This window comes from Notolepis coatsorum, assembly GCF_963971535.1.
Source record: "Notolepis coatsorum genome assembly, chromosome: 9".
Taxonomy (NCBI): domain Eukaryota; kingdom Metazoa; phylum Chordata; class Actinopteri; order Aulopiformes; family Paralepididae; genus Notolepis; species Notolepis coatsorum.
Window position 1 is genome coordinate 51,197,639 of NC_140173.1, and position 25,255 is coordinate 51,222,893.

General features: G+C 42.6%; 2 protein-coding genes across 4 annotated transcripts in view; one reads left to right on the forward strand and one right to left on the reverse strand.

The window, feature by feature from the left end:
* Positions 1-10,589, forward strand: part of arhgap22a (Rho GTPase activating protein 22a) — a gene marked incomplete at both ends in the record, with an annotated part of 63,618 nt that extends 53,029 nt beyond the window's left edge. Inside the window, 6 exons of the mRNA XM_084321421.1 lie at positions 325-535; positions 959-1,091; positions 4,018-4,091; positions 6,706-6,827; positions 8,645-9,716; positions 10,370-10,589. Of these exons, the coding sequence (XP_084177547.1) occupies positions 325-535; positions 959-1,091; positions 4,018-4,091; positions 6,706-6,827; positions 8,645-9,716; positions 10,370-10,589 (1,832 nt within the window). The remainder of the gene's footprint in view (positions 1-324; positions 536-958; positions 1,092-4,017; positions 4,092-6,705; positions 6,828-8,644; positions 9,717-10,369) is intronic.
* Positions 10,590-16,651: 6,062 nt separating this feature from the next.
* mapk8a (mitogen-activated protein kinase 8a) overlaps positions 16,652-25,255 on the reverse strand; it is a 58,613-nt gene continuing 50,009 nt past the window's right edge. For 2 of the 3 annotated variants that reach the window (XM_084322110.1, XM_084322109.1), the window contains 2 exons: positions 21,484-21,561; positions 16,652-19,541 (listed from right to left, as the gene is read on the reverse strand). In XM_084322110.1, coding sequence (XP_084178236.1) covers positions 19,366-19,541; positions 21,484-21,561 — 254 coding nt within the window. In that variant the 3' untranslated portion in view covers positions 16,652-19,365. Of the gene's footprint in view, positions 19,547-21,483; positions 21,562-25,255 lie in introns of all 3 variants that reach the window. The other variant, XM_084322111.1, reaches the window with a different exon arrangement.

Sequence of the window (25,255 nt, forward strand, 5' to 3'; positions counted from 1 at the left end):
CCTTATTTTATAGCTGCAATCGTATGCAATGTCCATCTCCACAGCAGAGACCATACATGACACGTTATTCCTGAAACAAACAAAGGATTACAAAAAAAATAATCTAACCCTAACTAACCTTACTGTCATGCACTTGTCCTAATAAACTAACCTACACTGTAGCACTCAACACTTTGATGAACATTGTTACTCAGCTGATAGAGGTGTGCCCTTCCTGCTGACTTGTCGTATAGAACTTGTAAGTCGCTTTGGATAAAAGCATCAGCTAAATGACTAAATGTAAATGTAATCTCCCCCCCCCCCCCATGCTGTCTGTGGCTACAGGGGTCTTTGGGCAACACCTGGAGGAGACGATGCTCTGCGAGGGCCAGTGTGGCCCCGAGCGCCTGGTGCCCGTGCTGGTGGAACAGTGTGTGTGTTTCATCCGCCAGCGGGGTCTGCAGGAGGAGGGCCTCTTCAGGGCCCCTGGGCAGACCAACCATGTGAGAGAGTTACAGGACTCTTTTGACCGTGGAGAGAAGCCAGTGTTTGACAGGTGAAGGAATGATTGACATTATTACTAATAGTATGTACTATACTCCCTTGACATTATTACTAATAGTATGTACTATACTCCCTGTTTAAAAACATATATATTTATTACTAATAGTATGTACTATACTCCCTGCGCTTTTTGATATTAATAGCATGTACTATACTTCCTGTGCTTTTTGATAGTATTACTAATAGTATGTATTATACTCCCTGTGGTTTTGGGGGAGGGGCCTATACTGTAATCCCACATTATTATATTCAGTGGTAATACACTACATACGCCATAGAGTAAGATACAGTATGTGTGTGCCTCTCTACACACCTTAAGTTATTACACTACTTGATACTCCTATAATCCTACTGCACATCTCAGTGTATTCTGCAGTGTCTCCCACCCACTGGTGCTTTCTGCCTTCTCTTACAGTACCACAGATGTCCACACGGTGGCGTCGCTGCTGAAGCTGTACATACGGGAGCTGCCTGAGCCTATCATCCCTTTCTCCAAATACACACAGTTCCTCTCCTGTGCTCAGCTACTTACCAAGGACAAAGAAATGGTAACTAAGCATGTACACTACTGTATCTAGTGCTCTTCTGGTCTAAGCGTCTGTTGCTTATCACACATTGACAGTTTTCTAATTATTTTCTTTCTAATTACAGTAAAGAGCAAACTATCACCCAAAAAACCTAAACAGTGGGGATACCCCACCCTACTACTACCACTACTACTACTACTACTACTACTACTACTACTACTACTACTACTACTACTACTACTACTACTACTACTACTACTACTACTACTACTACTACTACTACTACTACTATATACTATTACTATTACTACTACCACCATTACTACTACTATTACTACTATTATTACTACTATTACTACTACCACGGTACTCGAGTTGTGAAAAAAAAAACAGGGGGGATGGTCAGGGCTGCAGATCTCATGACAAGTTTGGGGGGGACGCAGAGTAGGGGGTTCCGGGGGCAATGCCCCCGGTAGACAATTTTAATGATTTTAATACGCAAATGAAGCTTTTAGGAGTATTTTGAAACTAGAATTACAGAGCGGGAGTAGATACACTACTGTTGATAGCACATTGGCTGCCGATCCCCCCCGGGGATAAGGGTAAGACCAACTGTGTACCGTAACTTTTGATTACTAGTGTAAGCACAAAGATAATACACTTCTAAAACAACATGCATGATGTTATTATGGATGTTTGGCACCTCAGAATTGGAGTCAGTCCCCGCCCGGGCTGCCATGGCACCGCTGCTCTTACAGTTAGGGTCAAAAGTGGTTGTAATGGAAGTCTATGGTCTTGTAGGTTAACAGTCCCATTTACCATTTTGTTCAATCCAACAAAGTCAAATGTGTTTCTAGAATATTGAATTATAGTGTATTTAAAAAAGCAGTTACTGGTATGATCAAAACTGGTATCTAAAGGGTTGATTTTCAATTGTGATTAATTAAATCATTATGTAAATTAAACAATAACCCCTTCTGAAAAAAGGAGGTAAAGAATGAGAAAAATATTGATCCATCATCATTTTATTGCTGTTCAAATACAAATATTCAATCTTACCATTCCCCCAAAATGCTAATTGAAACTGCTTAGAAAAACAAATTCAAAATATATTCAAAAGTATACAGAAAATACAAAATAGGACCAATCTTGTCAATGGCTGCCTACCCCACTCTCCCCCATCTCATAGACGTTTCCAAAGATTTCCTTAATCATGCTTTTTGTCCTCAATCTTTCTTTCGGTATAAAGATTCAGCACTATGGACAGGTCTGCTAATTTATTTGTAGATGACAAACAAATGCAATACGAAATAAACAAAATACAATACGGATTAAACTAAATAAACACATTTTGCATATCATATCCCAGTCTGAGCGCAGTTGGGATATCCAAACGTGGCAGTGAAAAAATATGGGTGATTTTGCGCAAGCTCCCACACACGCGCCCGATTTCCGATCTGCGCAATAATATTCACGGGGTAGGTCTCCTCGTGGGACACAAGTTCCCAATGCATTGTCCCGTGGGATAATGCCTCCCTGCGGAGATATTAATTGAGGGGCGGATTTGCGGTGGAGAAATAAATCAGAATCAGATACAAGGAATTTGCTTTGGATGTTTTCGGTGCGACATTACAGACAGATAATACAATAAAGAGGTGGAGTAAAATTAAAGGAAATATAATATAATATAATTATGAAATAAAATATAGGCCAGGGCTGTACTGTACAACTTAATAAAGTGATTGAATAAAATTAAATGGGATATCAACTAAATTAAATATAGCACAATAGAATATAGTACAATTATAATAAAAAATTTGAATTGGAATAGGACAGACAGACATATGCAATGGTGAAAGATAGTGACAAAAACAAAGGACACAATGTGTCATGAAAATACAAATTAAGCAAGCTCTATACATTACGAAGTAAACTAAATACAATACGAAATGAACGGAATACTAATGGTGAAAAATACTGTTATGTCTATATGCCTTATTTCGGGTTTATTTTTCCCCTTCCTGATATCTGCCAACAGTGCTGTCAGGTGCAGAGTGCTCCGTGAGCCAACTGCACTGGAGCATATCAGGTGCAAACTGCACACATTAGGGCGTGTCTGCGCTAGTATCTCATGCAATGTCCTTTGTGGATAGCTCGCAAAAACGGAGCAGATACCGCGCACTAAACTCGCAAAGTTGAGGGTGCAATTAGCACCGCACAATCCATTCTTTGTGGATTCCGCCCTGAATGTTGAAATAGCAGTAATGCTATGTTCATTGAAAAAATTACATAAGGGATGGAAGGGATGGGAAGGGAGGATGACCGTTTTAGAAGGGGGATGATATTGACTGTTTTTATTTCAGGGGGGATGCCCCCCTCAACTGGAGTACCACTATTACTGCTACTACTATTACTACTACTACTGTACTACTACTACTACTACTACTACTACTACTACTACTACTACTACTACTACTACTACTACTACTACTACTACTACTACTACTACTACTACTACTACTACTGTACTACTAACTACTACTACTACTACTACTACTACTACTACTACTACTACTACTACTACTACTACTACTACTACTACCTACCACCACTACCACCATCACCACCACCACTACTACTACTACTACTAATACTACTACTTCCACCACCACCATAACTATTACCATTACTACTACTACTACTACTACCACCACCACCACATCCACCACATCCGGGTACAATCCCACCATTACCACCACGACCACTTACAAAATTGGAACAGTTATACGTTACAATACTTAATTACAGGAGAACATTCATTACCCCAAAACAGATTTTTGGGTTATTTAACATATACCATTCAAAATCTACATGGACAAGTATATGAATATATATAGTATTCCGGATTAGGGTGTTATAATATGTATTTCATTTCCCCTCTTTAAAGGGCATTGTAGAGCTTGGCAAGCAGGTGAAATCCCTTTCTCAGGTCAACTATAACCTCCTCAAATACATCTGCAAGTAAGTAAACACTATTTGTCTGCAATGCTGCTTCTGTTCTTAATATATCTGTGAGCTTGAGCCATTTCATTGAATCAGTGAAGAGTGTTACTGAAAACATTCCCTATTCAAACTGGTTTGAAGTTTAAGGATGACCAGCCCAGTCACAACAGAGCATTTACCAATACACAGGGTGTGATGTAACTTCGCCTGAAATATGGGGGGAACAATAATATCATATTATTTATGTTTTTTTTTTTTTTTTTATCTTTTTCCCCCTCCTTTTCCTCCGATTTTCTCCCATCCCAATGTTTAGTCGTTATGCCAATTCCCAATCCCCTTCCTGGTCGCTGCGCACTTACCCCCCACAGTCGGTCTGGGAGAGTGGAGGCTACCACGTGCTTCCTCCGACACACGTCCAGCCAATCAACCGCTTCTTTTCACCTGGCAGCGCGGATTCTCACTGAGAGGGCGTAGCGTGTGGAAGGATCACACTATCCCACTTAGATCCTATCCGCGCTTTAGCAGGCGCCCCGACCGAACTGTAGGAGTCGCTGTTTACAACGACCCGGACCCACCCCGCCAGCTTCTCCCACCCTCTAATACTGCCAATTGTATTAGTGTGAACGGCCAGCCAAGCTGGTGACAACCCCGGAGCTGTGAGCTGGATTCGAACAGGCGAATCCAGCCGCTCCGGGGTTGGTGACGAACGCAATCTCCGTTACGCCACCTGACCGCCCATATTATTTATGTTCTTAAGGGAAACAACACAAGTATAGGAGCAGTTAGTTTACATCCTCGTTGGGCAGACGTTTCACAGTGGAATGCAGGTGGAACGTTGTCCAACTCGTAGGAGAATGAGGAAAGGGAGAGGGGAGACATTTTCCCTGTCGGGAAAAAGGGGAATGCTCACCAGTGTCTGGTAAAAAAAACATAGCGGTTTTCCTGTGGTCGATAAGTACTTTATTTACAATTTTTTTTACAGTATTATGTGGTTTTTGATAGTATTATTAATACTATGTACTATACGCCCTGTGGTTTTTGATAGTATTATTAATACTATGTACTATACTCCCTGTGGTATATTGTTACTAATAGTATGTACTATACTTCATGTGTTATTTGATATTGTTACTAATAGTATGTACTATACTCCCTGTGGTTTGATATTATTACTAATAGTATGTACTATACTTCCTGTGTTTTTTGATATTATTACTAATAGTATGTACGTACTATACTTCCTGTGGTTTTTGATATTATTACTAATAGTATGTACTATACTCCCTGTGGTTTGATATTATTACTAATAATATGTACTATACTTCCTGTGGTTTGATATTATTACTAATACTATGTACTATACTCCCTGTGGTTTGATATTATTACTAATAGTATGTACTATACTCCCTGTGGTTTGATATTATTACTAATAGTATGTATTATACTCCCTGTGGTTTGATATTATTATTAATAATATGTATTATACTTCCTGTGGTTTTTGATATTATTACTAATAGTATGTATTATACTCCCTGTGGTTTTGGGGGAGGGGCCTATACTGTAATCCCACATTATATTTAGTGGTAATACACTACATACTGTATGCCATAGAGTAAGCTATGTGGTCGATAAGTACTTTATTTACACATTTTAAGCAAGATCGAGCTGGTAATTGAGAGGTGACCACGAGGAAAGAAAGTTACCAGACTTGTGTGTGAGAAATACGCTACATAACATCCCCCTTACTCCTACACTTCATCCACGCCGTCATCACAGGAAGTGACATCATCATGGTTATGTCTGCCGTTCTCTCCCGCCTCCTACGCTCCCTATTATTATGCAGTCCTGAACAGATCTCAGGACAGCCGAGCACAGCCACACAATGCCATAATAACCATGACTCAGACCTCACCATCTATAAGGACCGGTTCTGATTCATACTGAAGGGGAAGTGATCGGAAATCAAAGGGGCTTTTAGTTTGTCCGAAGCCCTTATCAGGAATTGCTTTCCATCTCACAGTAGGGTTGGGTACCGTTCACATTTGAACTGATACCGGTACTAGTACCAGTACCTTGAATTCGGCATCGGTACCCAACGGTACCTTTTTTCGGTACTTAACTCTCTCTGTAATACTTTTTTTTTTTAATTTCAGTTGTAAAAAAATAAGTCCAAACTTCTCAACTTCAATGTTATTTATTTAGAACATTTTGTTATTTATTGTTGTAACACACCACACAAAATAAATTGCATGATCATGTATTGTTTTAAAATGTTTGAATATGAACATTATCTGGCCATCCTCACTAAATACAAACTCCTCTGACCTCGTCTGGTCTTTCCAAAGACCCAAGAGATGGGACAGTAATATATATACATATTTGTGGAAAAGGCTCCCTCTTGCCTAGTAATAATAATAATAATACATCCATTTTATATAGCACTTTTCCAGGTGCTCAAAGACGCTTAGTATATTACACTCTTATACTAAACATGTAAAAAGTACCGGAATCTGGTACCGATTGATCTAGCGTGAATCAGTACTCTGTAGTACCCATGTAATTTGGTCGGTACCCGTTCGGTACCAAACACTCTCACAGGCCGTCATACTGTGTTGGTTTCTGTCCCCGGCAGGTTTCTGGATGAGGTCCAGTCCCACTGCAGTGAGAACAAGATGAGTGTTCAGAATCTGGCCACGGTGTTCGGACCCAACATCCTGCGGCCCAGAGTGGAAGACCCAGTGACCATGATGGAGGGTAGACGTCGTCACATCACATTTGCATTTATATCATCATTATTACTATTCATTTAACCCTTTCACTGCCACACAACAGAAGGTTAACCCTTTACTATCACACAACCGACGGTCGGTTAACCGGCTGTCGTGTGGCAGTGAAAGGGTTAACCTTCTGTGTATTGTCGCAGTGAAAGGGTTGACCGTTTTGGTAGTGCGGCAGTGAAAGGGTTAAAAGAACACGCCAACATTTTAGGAAATTAGCTTACCGTCTTCTCCAGAGAGAGACAAGAAGATAGACACCAGTTTCCTCTCTGTGTGTTCAGTAGAAAGCGATCTGGCTGCACGTTAGCCTAGCAGCTCATACCCCCCGACACTCAACTAACCACCTCGGCCAGTCCTTCATGCCAGTCAGTGGGCAGGGGCCGCTGCCAGACATCCAACTACTAGGAACATAGTAGCTGACTCCCACCTAAAAGGACAATATATTTACCTTATGCATACCGCACCTTATGTGAATACTGTATACTACATCAGAGCATCTAGCATTCTTAGATTATATATTAGATTAGATTTAGGCTATTGGATTATCAGTTTATATATTGCATATATTTAGCATTTAAGATTATATATTAGATTAGATTTAGACTATTTGATTACTAGATTATATATTGCATATATTAGCATTTAGTTTCCTTAGAATATTAGATTCGATTTAGATTATATATTGTAACCATTTATTGTAGGGCAAAATAACTGAGAGGGCATACATACCCTCATCTCGCACCTTGTTGCCCATATGCCCATGTCCAGAGTTAACTATATTGTATATTGTTTAAACTGGTATCTATCTTATTATCTTAAGACGGTAAACTAATTTCCCAAAATGTTGGCGTGTTCCTTTAAGCAATTCAGCTATTTTGTTCCAATAGTATTACTAATACATTTTACATGGGCATGCCACATTACACAATAGTTAATGCTTAAATGGCTTCTTGAGATTTAAATTCATTGTCATTGTACAGCACAAGTAGCCTATAGTACAATGAAAAGAAGTTTGGCATCCAACCAGAGTGCAAATGTAACAGTAAAGAAAAAGGTAACATACAATGTACAGGTGATTCAACTGGGTATAGAATATATAAATTAGTACTACTGAGTGTAGTGCTAATCAGATGTAGGTACAGAGTTGTAGTATAATATCTACAGTGATACAGGTATAAAGACACAATGGTAGTAAGTCATACTGGCCAGCAGCGTAACTAGTAAGAGTAGGTAAGGGATATGTACAGATATAGATATAGTATCTACAGATATGTAAAAGGATTAAGGATTAACAGCATTATTGTACATGCTATCATAGAGTTATATGGGTTATCTGCAGGTGTATAAGTACTGTAGGTATATAGGAGGATTATATGCAGGTATATTCAGATATGGATATATATATATATATATATATATATATATATATATATATATATATATATATATATATATATATATATATATATATATATATATATATATATATATATATATATATATATATATATATATGCTGTAAATATAAATGTATATATGCCGTATATACAGCACTGTTGTACATGCTATCATACAGAGTATATGAGTAGACTATAGTATGAGGTGGGTAGTTAAGATCATTATGATTACACTTACACAAGGCTGTTCCATCCAACTGTGGCTGCTACAGCATTAGCTGAATCGCCCGTACTAACTGAACCCAGACAGTGGGATAACGGATCAATCTATGTGAACTGTGCAGAGTGCAAATCTGTTTCAACCGTGTTTGTAACCTGCATCCATCCATCCGTCCAGGAAGCTCCCAGGTGCAGCACCTGATGACGGTGCTGATCAGCGAGCACGTCCGTCTCTGCCAGCGGGAGGAGCCAGCGACCGAGACTCCCCCCGCGCCCCCGTCCCAGAGTCCCACTCAGCGAGCCAGGGCGGAGTGGGAGTCTCAGGATGAAACCGACCTGCAACAGCCCCATCCGTCCTCAGGCTCTGACCCCCCCAAACTGGACCCGGGATCCCCGGTGGCCGGCAGCGACCTCTCTCTGGACACGAGGCCCTCAGAAGCCACGGCCCTCGGAACCACGGAGAAGGGAGGGGAGGAGAGTCGGGCGGAAGGGAGAAGCAGAGCGAAGGCGGAGGGGAGGTTGGACGGGAGGAGTGAGGGAAGGGTTGGGGGTAGCGAGGTGGCCCTTAGCCCCAGTAAACAGTCCAAAGCCTTGCCCTCCTGGAGGTGCTCTTTCAAGGGGAGCGCCGTGTCCGGGGGGGCTAAGGGGAAACTGGGAGGGTCGGCGGGGGATGTGTCCGTAGCCGCAGGGGGCAACTGGCTGATGAACGGCCTGTCGTCACTACGGGTTCACAGGCGCACCGCCTCGTCTGGAGAAAGACTCAAAGACTCCACTCTGTCCTTAAAGGAGTCGACCCTCTCCCTTAAAGAGACCTCCCTTAAGGACTCCAAGAAAGACTCTCTTGACAACAACTCCTCTCGCTCTCCCGTGAACTCCTCCCTGTCTCACAGATCCTCCGTCCAGTCCCACCGACTGTCCGCCTACGACAACGTCGCTCCCTCCTGCCTGAGCTTGCCCGCTGACACCTCCTCCCTCTGCGCCTCCTTCGAGATCTCACTGGACGGGTCCGGGGGGAACGAGCTAGGAAGGCCGGGGTCGGGGCAGGATGGAGAGAGTCCGTCGGAGGCGAGGGACAGCAGCAGCGATGCTCTGGACCGGTGTGTGAGCAGCGCCGGCTGCAGCGAGGCTGACCTCGGGGAGGACGCCAAGGGTCAAGTCTCAGGGATGAACGAGGGTCTCACTCACCTGGTCTCTGAGCTGAAGCAGGAGATGAAGAGGCAGAGGATCAGCTATGAATCCTCCATTCGCAAGTAAGAACGGGGTCACAGCTAGTGATGATGATGATGAAGACTTTATTTCAGACTCAAGGTCCATATTACACATATACAAAACAACAACAAGAATACAATAACAAAAGAAACAACATAGATTAATTTAAAATACATAAAGGCATCGATTCCAATGTTTCCACAAATCAGAGGAGTACCTTGTATCACTTTGTTTTACATCTCTAATGGCACCTATTATCTTTTTTTTTTTTTTACTCTAATACATACATTTAAACATCAAGTTCCTCAGCAGAGCATGGAAGGTGGGGACATTTGTAGTCACAAACAAATGGCTTGCACTAGTCCGTCCTGGGAGCTTAAGGAGGATCCTAAATGCATCATTATATGCTACCTGCAGTTTCTTCATTTTCGCTGTGCTATAATTACACCAGAGGTGTGCAGTATAGTCTTAACTAGGTCACAGCATCATAACTGACCTCCTGGTCCATTGAATTCATCTATCTATCTATCTATCTATCTACTGTATCTATCTACATTATATACTGTATATAATTAGGTAATGTAAATGGCAGCAACGATGACCTTGAGAGTAAGCCAGATCATTGATAATAATAGGTTCCTGCCTGCAGGACATTGATCACACGTGTCGGCCTCTCCTTCTCATCTGTTCTCAGGCTGGAGGAGTCCTGTTCTAAACACCAGCTGGAGGTGAGCCGCCTGGAGGAGGACCTGGACCAGGAGAACAAGAGGTTCCACATGCTGGAGATCCGGCTCAGGAACTCGGAGAGAGCGCGGGAAGATGCGGAGAACCGCAACGTTCTCCTCCAGAAGGAGATGGAGGAGTTCTTTCTAACATTGGGAGACCTGACGACGGGAACAGGACGGACCAACTAGACCGCCGACCAACTATAGCTCACATACCTTCACTCCTTTAAAAGGACGTGTCGTTTTCAAACACAAACCTTGAAACGACACCTTAGGGGTTTAGTTTCGGGGGCACTTTTCAACAGGACACGTGTAACTGTGAGGGGCTTTTCACACTGTGCATGTTTGTTGACTGAACCGGAGGTTAAAGATAACCCCTATACATCGAAGATGTACAGCATGAAACGCCCTCATACGTGTCAACATGTGCTGCTATTTACACTGTATGTATCATGTTGTGAGTAACTACGATCTGTTGATTCTAGACTAGGCCGATACACGCGTCGAAGAACGTCACCGTCCGTGTTGATCTATCAGCAGCAGCCTGAGGAACCTGAGAAGCAGGCCGGCTGAAGCCCCAGCGCTTTGAAGACCAAAGTACCTTCTGTGTGCAGCACTACTGTCATTCTGCTCTCGTGTCCTCTCAAGCATGACCATCTAGTAGGGCTGTACCCAATGTCATTGTTTAACATTCGAAGCTTCTATTGAAGTATTCGAACGAAGCTTTGAATGTCTGTCGTCATATTTTATGACTTAATCACATTTTTTTTTATATCCTCAAACTAAATCCTCAATTTGAATAAAGTGATTAATCTGATTAAATTAGTCTTTTTTTTATTTTTATTAAATCTACTTTCTTTAGTGAATATAACTCATCAGTTTCGTCAACATAAATAATCCAATAAGGGCACGGTTGGTACGAAAGTGATGGTGACATCTTATATTATAATATTAGTGTAGCCTAATCTTTATCTGCAACTGTGAAGAAAAACCCCATTGGTTTAAACAGATTTTATATTTTTTTATTTATTAAAAAAAATGTAATGTTGATTTAGAATTCGAATGTCAACATTATGATCGAAGCTTCGAAGCATTCGGTACAGCCATACCATCTAGTGCCTACCCTTGACCAGTGCTTGGCGTCAAACCCGCAGCTCCTCAAGGCACCCGGCATCTAATCCACACATCTCACCATTCCAGAGAGACTGTCCTTGTTGCTGTTGTTGGTACGGTGTGAACATTGTGGCTCATGATATCCTTTATTGACTTCATCCGTTCTCCTATGAAATGTAACGCAACACACGGGCAATCCGTTGAGGCAACGCAGACGGGCAATACGGCCTTCCCCCGGGGCGTCATCCCGGATGACTTAACCCTTTCACTATCATCACACTACCAAAATGGTTAACCCTTTCACTGCGACAATACAGAAGGTTAACCCTTTTTCACTGCCACACGACAAAGGGTTAACCCTTTCACAACCACACTACAGGTTAACCACAGTGAAAGGGTTAACCTTCTGTAGTGTGGCAGTGAAAGGGTTAATGGGTTATAAGGAAATATATAATTAATATACGGTATATTGGTTTGTCATAGTTGCTGGTGAAATTGTCCCATCTACGTTGTCTCAAAATGGTCCTTGTACATCGTGGTTTTAGGAATCCTAGAAAAGGTCTTATTTATGATGAATATATCAGGTACGTTGAACTTGAATTACTGAAGTTGAAAGCCCTGTTCATGTGCACACGTTCTTACATTCAAGTGTTGCATTGACAATAAAAAGAACAAAGTCACGATTCAAACAACAAACGTTCAAAATCAACCCTTTTATTTGCTGGAGTTGAAGGAGTTGACAGTGTTCATTTCCGGTGTATACAGTTGGGTCTGTTAGTGAGGCAATTTCAGATCTAAAGGCCTAAAACCCACACGACTGGCCTTAAAAACAGAACACATCACTACAGGACAACTGTTTTTCCTGTCGTGTTGTATTTGGCTGAACCATACGAAGACGAGAGCACGATACCAATAATGCTGAGTTGGCTTTCTCTCCTGCTTTTTTATACCAGGGCTTGGGGCTGAGTGGCTTTCAATTCGATCCCTTCTAAATGTAAATAGAAACTTGAAATGCATTTTTTTCCCAAAACGACATTAATTCCTCAATTATCTATTAACAGGTTGAATATGACCGCCTTCTGCCAACAGCTTTTGAATATTTGAATTTATAAGAAAATCCAATTTACAGAATTTATTACATTGAAGGTAAACGGACCCCCACAGCCAGCATCACTCTATTATGCACTTAAATACTAAACCAGGTTTGTTCAGACTAGAGAACCCATGCATTAACCGCTACCGCTTCACATCTATTCTATGGTTCCTGTGTTTGTGGAGGAAGAGGAGGCAAAAAACTAGGAGAGGAAGCCCACGTCAGGCCATTGAGCACAGGGGTCTATAGATCATCAGGTCTGACCTCGAGACGAGCCCTGGAGCCCAGAGCGCCGGCCCGGTCCGGAGGGTTGTTCACCTCCACCGTGACTCAACCGTCTAATTTATAGACACCGGTGCAGCCCGGGACGGTGCAGAGGCTGCGCTCTATAATCTCCAAAATGCATTCCGGGAGCCGGCGCTAGGGGGGGGGGGGGGGGGGAGTAACCGCCCCAGTCGGATAGAGTCGGGGGGGGGGGGGGGGCAACCGGATAGTTTTGGAATCGAGCCATCACCAAAAGATACATCCAACGGTAAACATGGCAGGTATACCAAATGGTCTTCTGTCTCACAGAAAACGTACATACGGTCTACAGTCAAATGTACAGATCAAATCACTGACTACCTACACTATTCTACAAAATCATATTGCACAGAAAACAACTGGGGGAAGAGATGCATATAAATAGTACTTTTTTGAATGAAATGTACATTACATACAATAGCCTCCTAGCTTGAATTAAATAAATAAATAAACACATTAAAAAGTCAATCTTTTCCCCCCCTCGCATTTCTCATGGCTGATGTGTGCCATAATGTAGTACATATGTCCACATGTGGTGCATGTGTGTGCGTGCGTGTGTGTGTGTGCGTGTATGTGTGTGCGTGTATGTGTGTGAGGTAGACCTCCCAGGGATGCACCATTGACGAGGAGCATCTGTCACAGAGAGTTTTTTTTCTTCTTCTCTTTTAAATCACTGAACGGAGTTAAGGGCACTTTAAAAATAAATAAAATCAGATGGCTGTAAATAAATTGGGGGGGGGGGGGGGGGGTGTTGCCGTTAAAGGGTTAAAGTGACTAATTCAGGCTTAGTCTCCAGTCAACAGCCCGCTCCCCAGACTGGGCACTAGTCCTAGCCAGTGGAGTGGCCTAGATCGAGTGCGTTTACATGGCACCAAAAGTATTCCAGCTAACAGGTCGTCTCAGAGAATCTCAATAACTCCCAGAGTATCGTATTCAGATTACCCATGGTGGAGATAAGAGCTAATCTGGGTTATTGTAAACGGGGTATGGTGTTTACGCTACAGACTACATGCACCGACTGAGGGACGGAATACTGATGCATCCTGAATAATGCTGGATTAGCGACATGTACTGCATGTAACCACACTCGCTGGCTATTTCCACTGCGCCTAATGTAACCACTGCACTACTGTCTTACATTCATACCGTTCTTTCTCATCCGACAGACTGCCCACATCCCGGTTACAGCCCAAATAAATAAATACATTTCAAATAAAATACAAGTTAGATATAATTATTATACAGGACACCACGGTACAAAATAAATCACGTGACCCGGGGCTTTAGAGCACGTTGAGTGAGGGCCGAGGCCTCTCGGGATTCACACGAGAGAGGAAATAAAACAAGGAAATAAGTAAACTCGCTGTTCCTGATGAATATTTTCCAAAAGAAAAAAATTACAATAATAATTACAAAAATTCAAATGACAAAAACTATTTGCGGTAACGCCGCGGGGACACAGGGAGCACATCAACAGGGGAAACGGTCAACAAGTCACCTGAAGGTCATTTATTTTCAGTAGAGGCGAACAGACTAGGGGAACTCGAAGTCGACATCATGAAGGGCGACTATACAGACGTCGTCCATCGATGGCAAATCAGATTGCTGTGCTATCTCGTTTTCCCCAAGGAAACTATAAAAGAAGGAAGGGTCATCACGTCGCCGTGTAGGGTGAGAAAACACATTAGTGCCAAGTGTGGAAACTTTCACATTGAATGGGATCACCATCTCCCTGTCACTTAAACAGGTTATTACCTCGAATGTCAGAATCAGCGGTATTTTGTTGCATTGTTAACTAGCTAACGTTTGATATATTGGTTGATGTATATTACCTCAAGATAGCCGGTATATTTGTACTTTTAATACAGGCTTCAATAGAACTGGCACCAACGTTTGGCACCAAGTAGAGCAGGGAGGGGCAACTGGCGGCCCGCGGGCCGCATGCGGCCCTCACCGACGTTTCATGCGGCCCCAGGCCAATATAAAAAAAAAAATAAAAAATTATAATATTTTTTAATTTTTAATTTTTTAATTTTTTTTAATTTTAATTTTTTTGTATTGTATTCGACTAAGAAGAGTTGGCAGTCGACTATGGCTCCTTTCGATCGATTAGTCGACTATTCGACTAATAGGGGTCAGCCCTAGTGTGGACATATGAAACGCTGTTGAAAGTGCCGTGCAGCAATATGGGGGGTTTGATAAACAGTCCGTTGTTGTTACCGATGGAGCGCCCGCCATGAGAGGAAAACACACAGGATTCGCTGGGCTTCTAAGGCAGAGTGGCGTTGAGTGTCCAATGCTGCACTGCATTATACATCAGGTAAGTTCGCTAACATAATTTCCATCTATTGTGGGTCACTAATAATGACCAATGCGAATCGAGTGTAGTCAAATTATATGCGAGAGTCGTTAAATCGTTTTTCTTTTTTTTTATCTGATATAGGAGGCTCTCTGTGCCAAGAAGCTTGACTATACAGCCATGTTATGGATTTGGTTACCAAGGTTACCAATCTAATTCGTGGAGGCAACAGGTCACTAAACCATAGGAAGTTTGTCTCCTTTTTGGAAGAGATGGACACTGATTATGGCGACTTGCAGCTACACACAGAAATCCGATGGCTGAGCCGTCGGAAAGTACAGGAGCGACATTGAAACACTGGAAATGCAATTCAATGATCGGTTTGAAGATTTCAACGGCATGCAGTCACGGATAGCGCTGTTTGCCGGCCCCCTCACCGCTACGGTGTCAGAGCAGCCCCCACCGTTGCAGCTTGAACTGTGCGAGCTACAGTCAGATCCTTTTTTTCAAGCAAAGAGAAATGAGAGGGGAATTTCATTTTGGAAACTGCTACCTGAGCCCCGCTTCCCACTCCTCAGGGACTTTGCCCTCTCTATGGCCAGTATGTTTGGGAGCACATACATATGTGAGAGCAATTTCTCAAACATGAAGCACATCAAGTCAAAGGAGAGAAACAGGCTGTCGGATGAAACATTATTTCATCTGATGCAGATTGCATGCACAAACATTGAAGTTGACATTCCTGCTATTGTGCGCCAACAAGAGAGACCACAAGTGTCTCATTAAAGACAGGGGGGGAGGAGATGATGAAGAGGTGTAGAGGGGGGGAAGGAGATGATGAAGAGGTGTAGAGAGGGGGGGGAGAGATGATGAAGAGGTGTAGAGAGGGGGGGGGAGATGATGGAGAGGTGTAGAGAGGGGACCATTATTATTATTATTATTATTATTATTATTATTATTATTATTATTATTATTATTATTATTATTATTATTATTATTATTATTATTATTATTATTATTATTATTATAACCATTATTGACCCACTGTGGGGCGAGGGTGAATGTCATGCCAGTTTGATAAAGGGTCAATGGGAGACATGTAGTATTGCACTTTACTTTACTTGCACTTTACTTGTTTACTTTTGTAGTGTTCAGATAACACTAATAACACAAAGACAAAGCAGCATTCCTGCTGCATTTCACTACAACAGTAAATCAAAAGTGCAATAATAAATGATTTTGTTAAATGTATACACTTTTATCCTGCTACTAAACAAAACATTCCTGAGTGCTTCATATCCATAACATGCATTTCAGTGTTATAATGTTTTGTTTAGTAGCAGGATAAAAGTTTATACATTTAACAAAATCATTTATTATTGCACTTTTGATTTACTGTGAAATGCAGCAGGAATGCTGCTTTGTGTTTGTTGAGCAGTGGGCTTTAAGTTCATAAATTTATTTTATTAGAAGCCTTAATTATAATTGATCATTTTTGTATATATTTGGGGTTACACAGCAATACTTTTAAATTCAGCTGTTTATAAATTCATAAAGTTGAAATTGCATTACTAAATGCATTTGAAATGGAATAAAAACAAAGTTACAACAAATTATAATTGTTTATATACCTTGTGACTATTAGGGCTATTTGAGTGATGGGGTACTACTGGCGGGACTGCCGATAAACAATGCGGCCCCCCAGATTGATTGTGGACATTTTGTGGCCCTCACCATATACAAAGTTGCCCACCCCTGAAGTAGAGCATAGAACGCTGATATTCTGACGTGATGACCCTTCCTTCTTTTATAGTTTCCTTGGTTTTCCCTCCTGACATGACGACCGTTCCATTAATAAATGTTCTGTCTGCTATCGTGACCAGAATGGCTTGAATATGTTGCTAACAACCATTATGATAACAAGTTCCCCAGTGCTCTGCATCTTTATGATTTGAAAGACAGCAGAAATAAACGTCCTCGGCAGAGCTTCTGCTAGCCATTTCCTTTCGGCCGGGCCAACGCGACCAATAACATTCTAATTGACTGGCCAAATGTAGAATGTAACGGCCATATCATGCAATACACGTGCGGCCATAAATAATGGTTAGGGTCGGGAAGTAATCATAAGTACTTATCGGTCACAGGAGTATTCAATAACGTTGAATGGTGATACATATAGAGAATACATTTGTTCTCTGATCTCTTATTTTTGTTGGGAAGACGACTCCTTCGATTGCGTTACGTTACCTAACGTTAACATTAACACATTAGCTCGTCCGGTGTACTTCATACTTGTTGCCTCGCTGAAAGATCAGTTTTCAGTTTTTTTCCGCTGGTACTGTCTCGACATTTTCCGCATGTTCCTCTTCATAGGTCTCCTCTTCGTCGTTAAGGTTAGTAGTGGGTGGGCGGCTGATTGGCGCAGTGGGCAAGGCACTCGCCTATAACGCAGGAGACGCTGGGTTTGAGCCCAGCTCTCTGCGTTGCTACCGGCTGGCCGGTCGTTCATACTAACACAATTGGCAAGTGTTAGAGGGTGGGAAAGCCGGTGGGTGGGGATTTGACATTGTGGACAGCGACTCCTACAGGTCGGTTTGGTGACGCCGGTGCGGCGGAAGCAGGAAGTGACGGGGGCAGCGTGAGCCTCCCACGCGTTACTCCTCGCCACTGAGAGCTCGAGCTGCTGCAGTGAAAAGATGTGACAGGCTGCCTCCTCGTGTACCGGAGGGGACACGTGATGCAAGGCTTCTGTCCTCACTACAGCCGACCTGTGGGAGGCATAGTCTAGCAAGGTTCAATACAGGGGAGGGAAGAATTGGATAATACGAAATTGGGATGGGAGAAAAATAGAAAATGAGGAGAAAAAGTGGATAAAAAAAATAAGTTAGTAGTGGGAGTTTTTGCGTGGGTTTCCTCCCACACCAAAAGACATGCATGTTAGGCAGGGACTACGGATTAGCTCGTTAGCTAAACTCTGGCACATTTGCCTTGATGTGGAAAGTGAAAATGTTGACTAATGTGCATTGTCCCTGGGTAAAAAGAAATTAAATGAACACACTAATTAAACTTAAATAATTTCGTATGGGACGTCTGTTTCGCTATTACTGTATCCTAATGTTACCGCAACGTTAGGAGCACAGCAGTCTATGCATTCAGTAAGCCATGGTTGCCACACGCTAAATTCATTGACAAAAGATTTTACCGGCCAAGATGGCCCTCAAGATTTATATTTACCGGTCAATTGAAATTCTAGAACGGAATTGAACGGAAACCCTGGTCCTTGGTCAAAACTTCGCAGCTCCACGAGACCGCTCCAAAGATACAATCGCGGCTCGCTCACCCTGTCCACACTCTTTCACCACAGAGCAACCCATCAGCCAAGTCGCTCGCTGTGTGTACGATTCAAGTCGAAGTGTGTCGTATCCTACTTTGCGGAACAGAGTAAGATATCGATGTATGATCCGCTCAAATGTCCCAAAACGCAATACAAAAATGAAAAGTCATTAAATAAAAAAAAGATATATTAACCATAATTAATCTTGTAAATGCTAACAGTATGGCAAACCACTGTATAGCAGTAGCTTAAACACCGCAGAGTGTGTGTAATAGTACAGTACACTCAAGAAACCCTGCCTTTCAGAACATACATCACAGGATCACATCAAAACATACTCTCTAGATTCTTTGCTGAGAAAATAATACAAATTGAAACTACAATAATTTACAGCAGTATGGGGAGAAAGGGAAATAATAATAATAAAAAATAAAATAAAAAAAAGCTGTACATAGTTTTAAAAACGAATATAAGAGCCTCCATTGCCCTAAAAACACTCACTGTCGATGTATAGGTAGTGGTACAGGGGTGTAGGGGTTGTTAGTGTTTGTGAGTGTGTACTGTATATGTGTGTACATGCATGCATATCTGCCAATATTGAGTTGTGAAAATAATGAGATTTCCATGCAGACCAATTAGTCCAATTAAAACCTATTGGAAATGATGGAAATCCTATTCAAACGGAACTCAAAAATAAAGGACATCCCTGGGGGATAGGGGAGCGTTGGCAGCTATGGTGTGTGTGCGCAAGTGTGTGTGTGTGTGTGTGTGTGCATGTGTGTCGTGTGTGTGTGTGTGTGTGCGCGCGAGTGTGTGTCGTGTGTTATCTGCAGCAGCCCAGCGCTCCCAGGGAGGTGTGGCTGTCCAGGCTGCTGTCTGTGTCGGAGGTCATGGTGGGGTCGCAGTTCGGGTCGCTGGGCTCCGTGGACATGGAGGAGACGTCGTTGGCCGAGGAGGAGGAGGAGGCGGGCTGAGGGGAGCTGTCGATCACTGCTGCACCTGTGCTGCGGGAAAGACAGAGGGGCTAAATTCCAATCAGCAGCGATGAACCCCGGTGTCCGTCACACCAGGGGGGGCCCCCACACCTTGTCATGCCGCGGTCACCACCAGGGGGGGCCCCCACACCTTGTCATGCTGCGGTCACCACCAGGGGGGGCCCCCACACCTTGTCATGCCGCGGTCACCCTGACATAGAGGCCACGGAAGAAGGTACAACATATAAAGTATGGTGTTTATATCATGCTAGTCAGGGTACCGTGTGTATACCGCCACTGTGTATACTGTTTACTTTACTTACTCATAGTAGTATACATTCAGATTCAAATTCCTTATTGCCCATATTTATTGTAACATATAATATAACTGATAGGGCAAGCAGACCCTCATCTGCACCGTTGATTGTTCACTTTGATTTTATCTTTTTTTTTTATTATAATTGTATTGCCTATATACAGTATTTATGTCTTTCTACTATTACCCTGCCCGTACCTGTACCTCCCCTCCCCCATGCTGCTATGACGCCCGAATTTCCACCAATGGGATCAATAAAGGAATAATCGTATCTTATCTCCTCTGTGGTAGTGAAAGGGTTAACCTTCTGTAGTGTGGTAGTGAAAGGTTAACCGTCTGTAGTGTGGTAGTGAAAGGGTTAACCTTCTGTAGTGTGGTAGTGAAAGGGTTAACCCTTTGTAGTGTGGTAGTGAAATGGTTAACCCTTTGTAGTGTGGTAGGGAAAGGTTAATCTTCTGTAGTGTGGTAGTGAAAGGGTTAACCTTCTATAGTGTGGTAGTGAAAGGTTAACCGTCTGTAGTGTGGTAGTGAAAGGGTTAACCTTCTGTAGTGTGGTAGTGAAAGGGTTAACCTTCTGTAGTGTGGTAGTGAAAGGGTTAACCATCTGTAGTGTGGTAGTGAAAGGTTAACCTTCTGTAGTGTGGTAGTGAAAGGGCTAACCTTCTGTAGTGTGGTAGTGAAAGGGTTAACCATTTGTAGTGTGGTAGTGAAAGGGTTAACCGTCTGTATTGTGGTAGTGAACGGGTTAACCCTTTGTAGTGTGGTAGTGAAAGGTTAACCTTCTGTAGTGTGGTAGTGAAAGGGTTAACTGTCTGTAGTGTGGTAGTGAAAGGGTTAACCTTCTGTAGTGTGGTAGTGAAATGGTTAACCTTCTGTAGTGTGGTAGTGAAAGGGTTAACTGTCTGTAGTGTGGTAGTGAAAGGGTTAACCTTCTGTAGTGTGGTAGTGAAAGGTTAACCTTCTATAGTGTGGTAGTGAAAGGGTTAACCGTCTGTAGTGTGGTAGTGTGAAAGGGTTAACCTTATGTAGTGTGGTAGTGAAAGGGTTAATCTTATGCAGTGTGGTAGTGAAAGGGTTAACCTTCTGTAGTGTGGTAGTGAAAGGGTTAACCGTCTGTAGTGTGGTAGTGAAAGGGTTAACCTTATGTAGTGTGGTAGTGAAAGGTTAACCTTCTGTAGTGTGGTAGTGAAAGGGTTAACCATGTAGTGTGGTAGTGAAAGGGTTAACCTTATGTAGTGTGGTAGTGAAAGGGTTAACCTTCTGTAGTGTGGTAGTGAAAGGGTTAATCTTCTGTAGTGTGGTAGTGAAATGGTTAACCTTCTGTAGTGTGGTATTGAAAGAGTTAACCTTCTGTAGTGTGGTAGTGAAAGGGTTAACAATTTGTAGTGTGGTAGTGAAAAGGTTAACCTTCTTTATTGTGCTAGTGAACGGGTTAACCCTTTGTAGTGTGGTAGTGAAAGGGTTAACCCTTTGTAGTGTGGTAGTGAAAGGGTTAACTAAAACTGCAGGGACATTTGCTGGGCACGTCCAATTTCCTAAATTCACAACCGTGCAGAGTTTTCATAGAGCGTAAAAAGGCCGACCTGCCGATTTCCAATCTCCCCGCGTATGCAGGAGTCAGACCTGCGTGTAGCTCGAGTGATGAACTCACCTAGAGGAGGGGGCTGGCCTCGGATCACTCCACTTTTCGTCCACTCGTCCCATTCAATCACCTCTGTAAAGATCAAATCTAGAAAATACAAGAGGACAAGCACGGGGTTAAAGGGAAATCTACCCTAAAATATAATGCACATACTGAATGTTATTATTTTTGTTTTTATATACCGGTATACTATTACAGCTCAGTTTGACTGACAGACAACCCTCTAGTGATGATGTCATGTCACCATGTTTGCCAACCTGCTCGTCGGGAGCAATTAGGGGCTAAGTGTCTTGCTCAAGGACACTTCGACACGCTGCCCAGGAGGAGCGTGAATCAAGCCGGGAACCTTCCGATTACCAGACGACCGCTCTACCTCCTGAGCCACTGTCGCTCCATGTGGTTCTCTGCACCGGTCCTGGAGGATGGGATCAGTTGGGCCTGCGGGCCGGTGCAGACTGCGGGGGTCCGAGGCCAGTGTGGAGCTCCGTTCTCTGGGTCATTTTGTTCTTATGAACCTGCCATGATGTGTTTCTACAAGTATACTGTTGCCTTCAGGGAGACAGTTGTCGACTCTACATCTCCTCCTGCTTCTGACACTGAGACGCGCTCTTCATCGCTGCTCCTGCTATCTTCGCCACGCCGCATTGATTCATGCAAAAGGTGCCCCGACCAAGTATTGAGTGCACATACTTTTCAGTAGGCCGACATTCCTGTAATATATATATATATATATATTTTTTTTTTTGGTCTTATGTAATATTCAACATTTTCTCAGATACTGAATGTTGGGTTTTCATTAGCTGTAAAGCCATGATCAGCAAAATTGAAAGAAATAAAGGCTTGAAATATTCACTCATGTATTGAGATGCACCTGTAAAATGCTACACTAATGCTGCTCAACTGCTGCTTTGATTTAACAGGATTTAATTTAACATGGTCAATTATCTTCTCAACTATGTAGCCTACTGGTTTATGTATCTAATACTGGTTTATGTATCTAATACTGGTTTATGTATCTAATACTGGTTTATGTATCTACTACTGGTTTATGTATCTACTACTGGTTTATGTATCTAATACTGGTTTATGTATCTACTACTGGTTTATGTATCTAATACTGGTTTATGTATCTAATACTGGTTTATTTATCTACTACTGGTTTATGTATCTAATACTGGTTTATGTATCTACTACTGGTTTATGTATCTACTACTGGTTTATGTATCTACTACTGGTTTATGTATCTAATACTGGTTTATGTATCTACTACTGGTTTATGTATCTACTACTGGTTTATGTATCTACTACTGGTTTATGTATCTACTACTGGTTTATGTATCTACTACTGGTTTATGTATCTACTACTGGTTTTTGTATATACTACTGGTTTATGTATCTAATACTGGTTTATGTATCTACTACTGGTTTATGTATCTAATACTGGTTTATGTATCTACTACTGGTTTATGTATCTAATACTGGTTTATGTATCTACTACTGGTTTATGTATCTAATACTGGTTTATGTATCTACTACTGGTTTATGTATCTAATACTGGTTTATGTATCTACTACTGGTTTATGTATCTAATACTGGTTTATGTATCTACTACTGGTTTATGTATCTAATACTGGTTTACTGAAGGTTCCCAACAGCAGCCACATGGAAATAAGGAATGCTAATTACACATCAAAGCTCGGCAACACCCTGCCTATATGGACATTAGGGGGGCTAGCTCATTAAATATTTTCAAAAGTAAGCTAAAATCTCTGTACCTCTTCACCACAGCCTTTTAATACGCTGCCACTTAGATTATTGTACTGTCTATTTTTATGTCTGCACCTTATGCATTGCTTTTATAATGTATGAATGCATGTTGTCTATTTTATGATTATTGTCTATTCTATACACATTTTATGTATGCACTTTATGCATTGCTTTTATTTAAATTCTCTGCTCATTTTATGTCCGTCTATATTTATGCCAATGTTACAGTATGTTCATTTTATGCCTATGTCTATTTTATGTCCATTATGTCTACATTACTGCTGTGAAGCACTTTGGGCTGCAATTCTTGTATGCAAGGTGCTATACAAATACAAAATTATTTATTCGTATTGTTATTATTGTTATTATATTTATAAATATTAACTTAACTGGCCAAGATCATTGGAATAGCATCATGTAAATCCACTTTTAGGGTGGAGGATTGGAAGACGGGAGGGAGGAATTATTCAGACACCAGCATTTGAGACATTTGAGACAATTCTACTGGTGTGTGTGTGTGTGGGTGTGTGTGTGCGTGTGTGTGTGTGTGTGTGTGTGTGTGTGTGTGTGTGTGTGTGTGTGTGTGTGTGCGTGCGCACATCAAATGTGTCACAGAGCACAATAACTTTTGATTCTTCAGGGGGAAAGAGATCAAGTTACTACTGTGAGCTGATCAATGACATACTGTGAGCTGATCAATGACAGACTGTGAGCTGATGACCGCTTTGTTCCTTTCAAGATGATTTCTTAGTTTAGGGAAACCACTTTGACACGAGTGAACTCTTTATGGGCTCCAGGACCAGGGCGTGAGTGAACTCTTTATGGGCTCCAGGACCAGGGCGTGAGTGAACTCTTTATGGGCTCCAGGACCAGGGTGTGAGTGAACTATTTATGGGCTCCAGGACCAGGGCGTGAGTGAACTCTTTATGGGCTCCAGGACCAGGGCGTGAGTGAACTCTTTATGGGCTCCAGGACCAGGGCGTGAGTGAACTCTTTATGGGCTCCAGGACCAGGGCGTGAGTGAACTCTTTATGGGCTCCAGGACCAGGGCGTGAGTGAACTCTTTGGCTCACCAGCCACTGTGGTGGCTCTGGTGGTTTTGCAAAGTCACCACTCTGCATTTGCACCTGCCAAAACCCTCTGCCCCACCAGCAGCAATAAATAAAGCTAATAAATCAAAGCTGCTAAATACAGGAGGACAAGCAATCCTGGAGATTGAAAGTAAAGAAGTATCCATTATAGCTATCCAAACTGATTAAAGTGTGTGTGTGTGTGTGTGTGTGTGTGTGTGTGTGTGTGTGTGTGTGTGTGTGTGTGTGTGTGTGTGTGTGTGTGTGTGTGTGTGTGTGTGTGTGTGTGTGTGTGTGTGTGTGTGTGTGTGTGTGTGTGTGTGTGTGTGTGTGTGTGTGGGTTCTGACAGGCCACTGGGGCTGTGTGGAGAGTGGGTTCTGGGGCTGTGTGGAGAGTGGGTTCTGACAGGCCACTGGGGCTGTGTGGAGAGTGGGTTCTGACAGGCCACTGGGGCTGTGTGGAGAGTGGGTTCTGACAGGCCACTGGGGCTGTGTGGAGAGTGGGTTCTGACAGGCCACTGGGGCTGTGTGGAGAGTGGGTTCTGACAGGCCACTGGGGCTGTGTGGAGAGTGGGTTCTGACAGGCCACTGGGGCTGTGTGGAGAGTGGGTTCTGACAGGCCACTGGGGCTGTGTGGAGAGTGGGTTCTGGGGCTGTGTGGAGAGTGGGTTCAGGGGCTGTGTGGAGAGTGGGTTCTGGCCTACCGCTGTGTGAGCATGTGTGCGCGTCACATTTAGGGCAGTGGCATGTCTCGTTCCGGGTGGCTTTTTTTCATGGCCCAGAGGTCTTAGAAGGCCAGTACCGGTGTCTAAAACATAGAGAGAAAACGCCAAATTGCGTGCCTTTTTTACTTTCTACTTGCTCCCGTTTCTCTCGATTGCACGACTTTCCAAAAGATCGTTTTCAAAAGGCCACCAAGGGAAGTGCCTTCTTTCAGCCCCAAA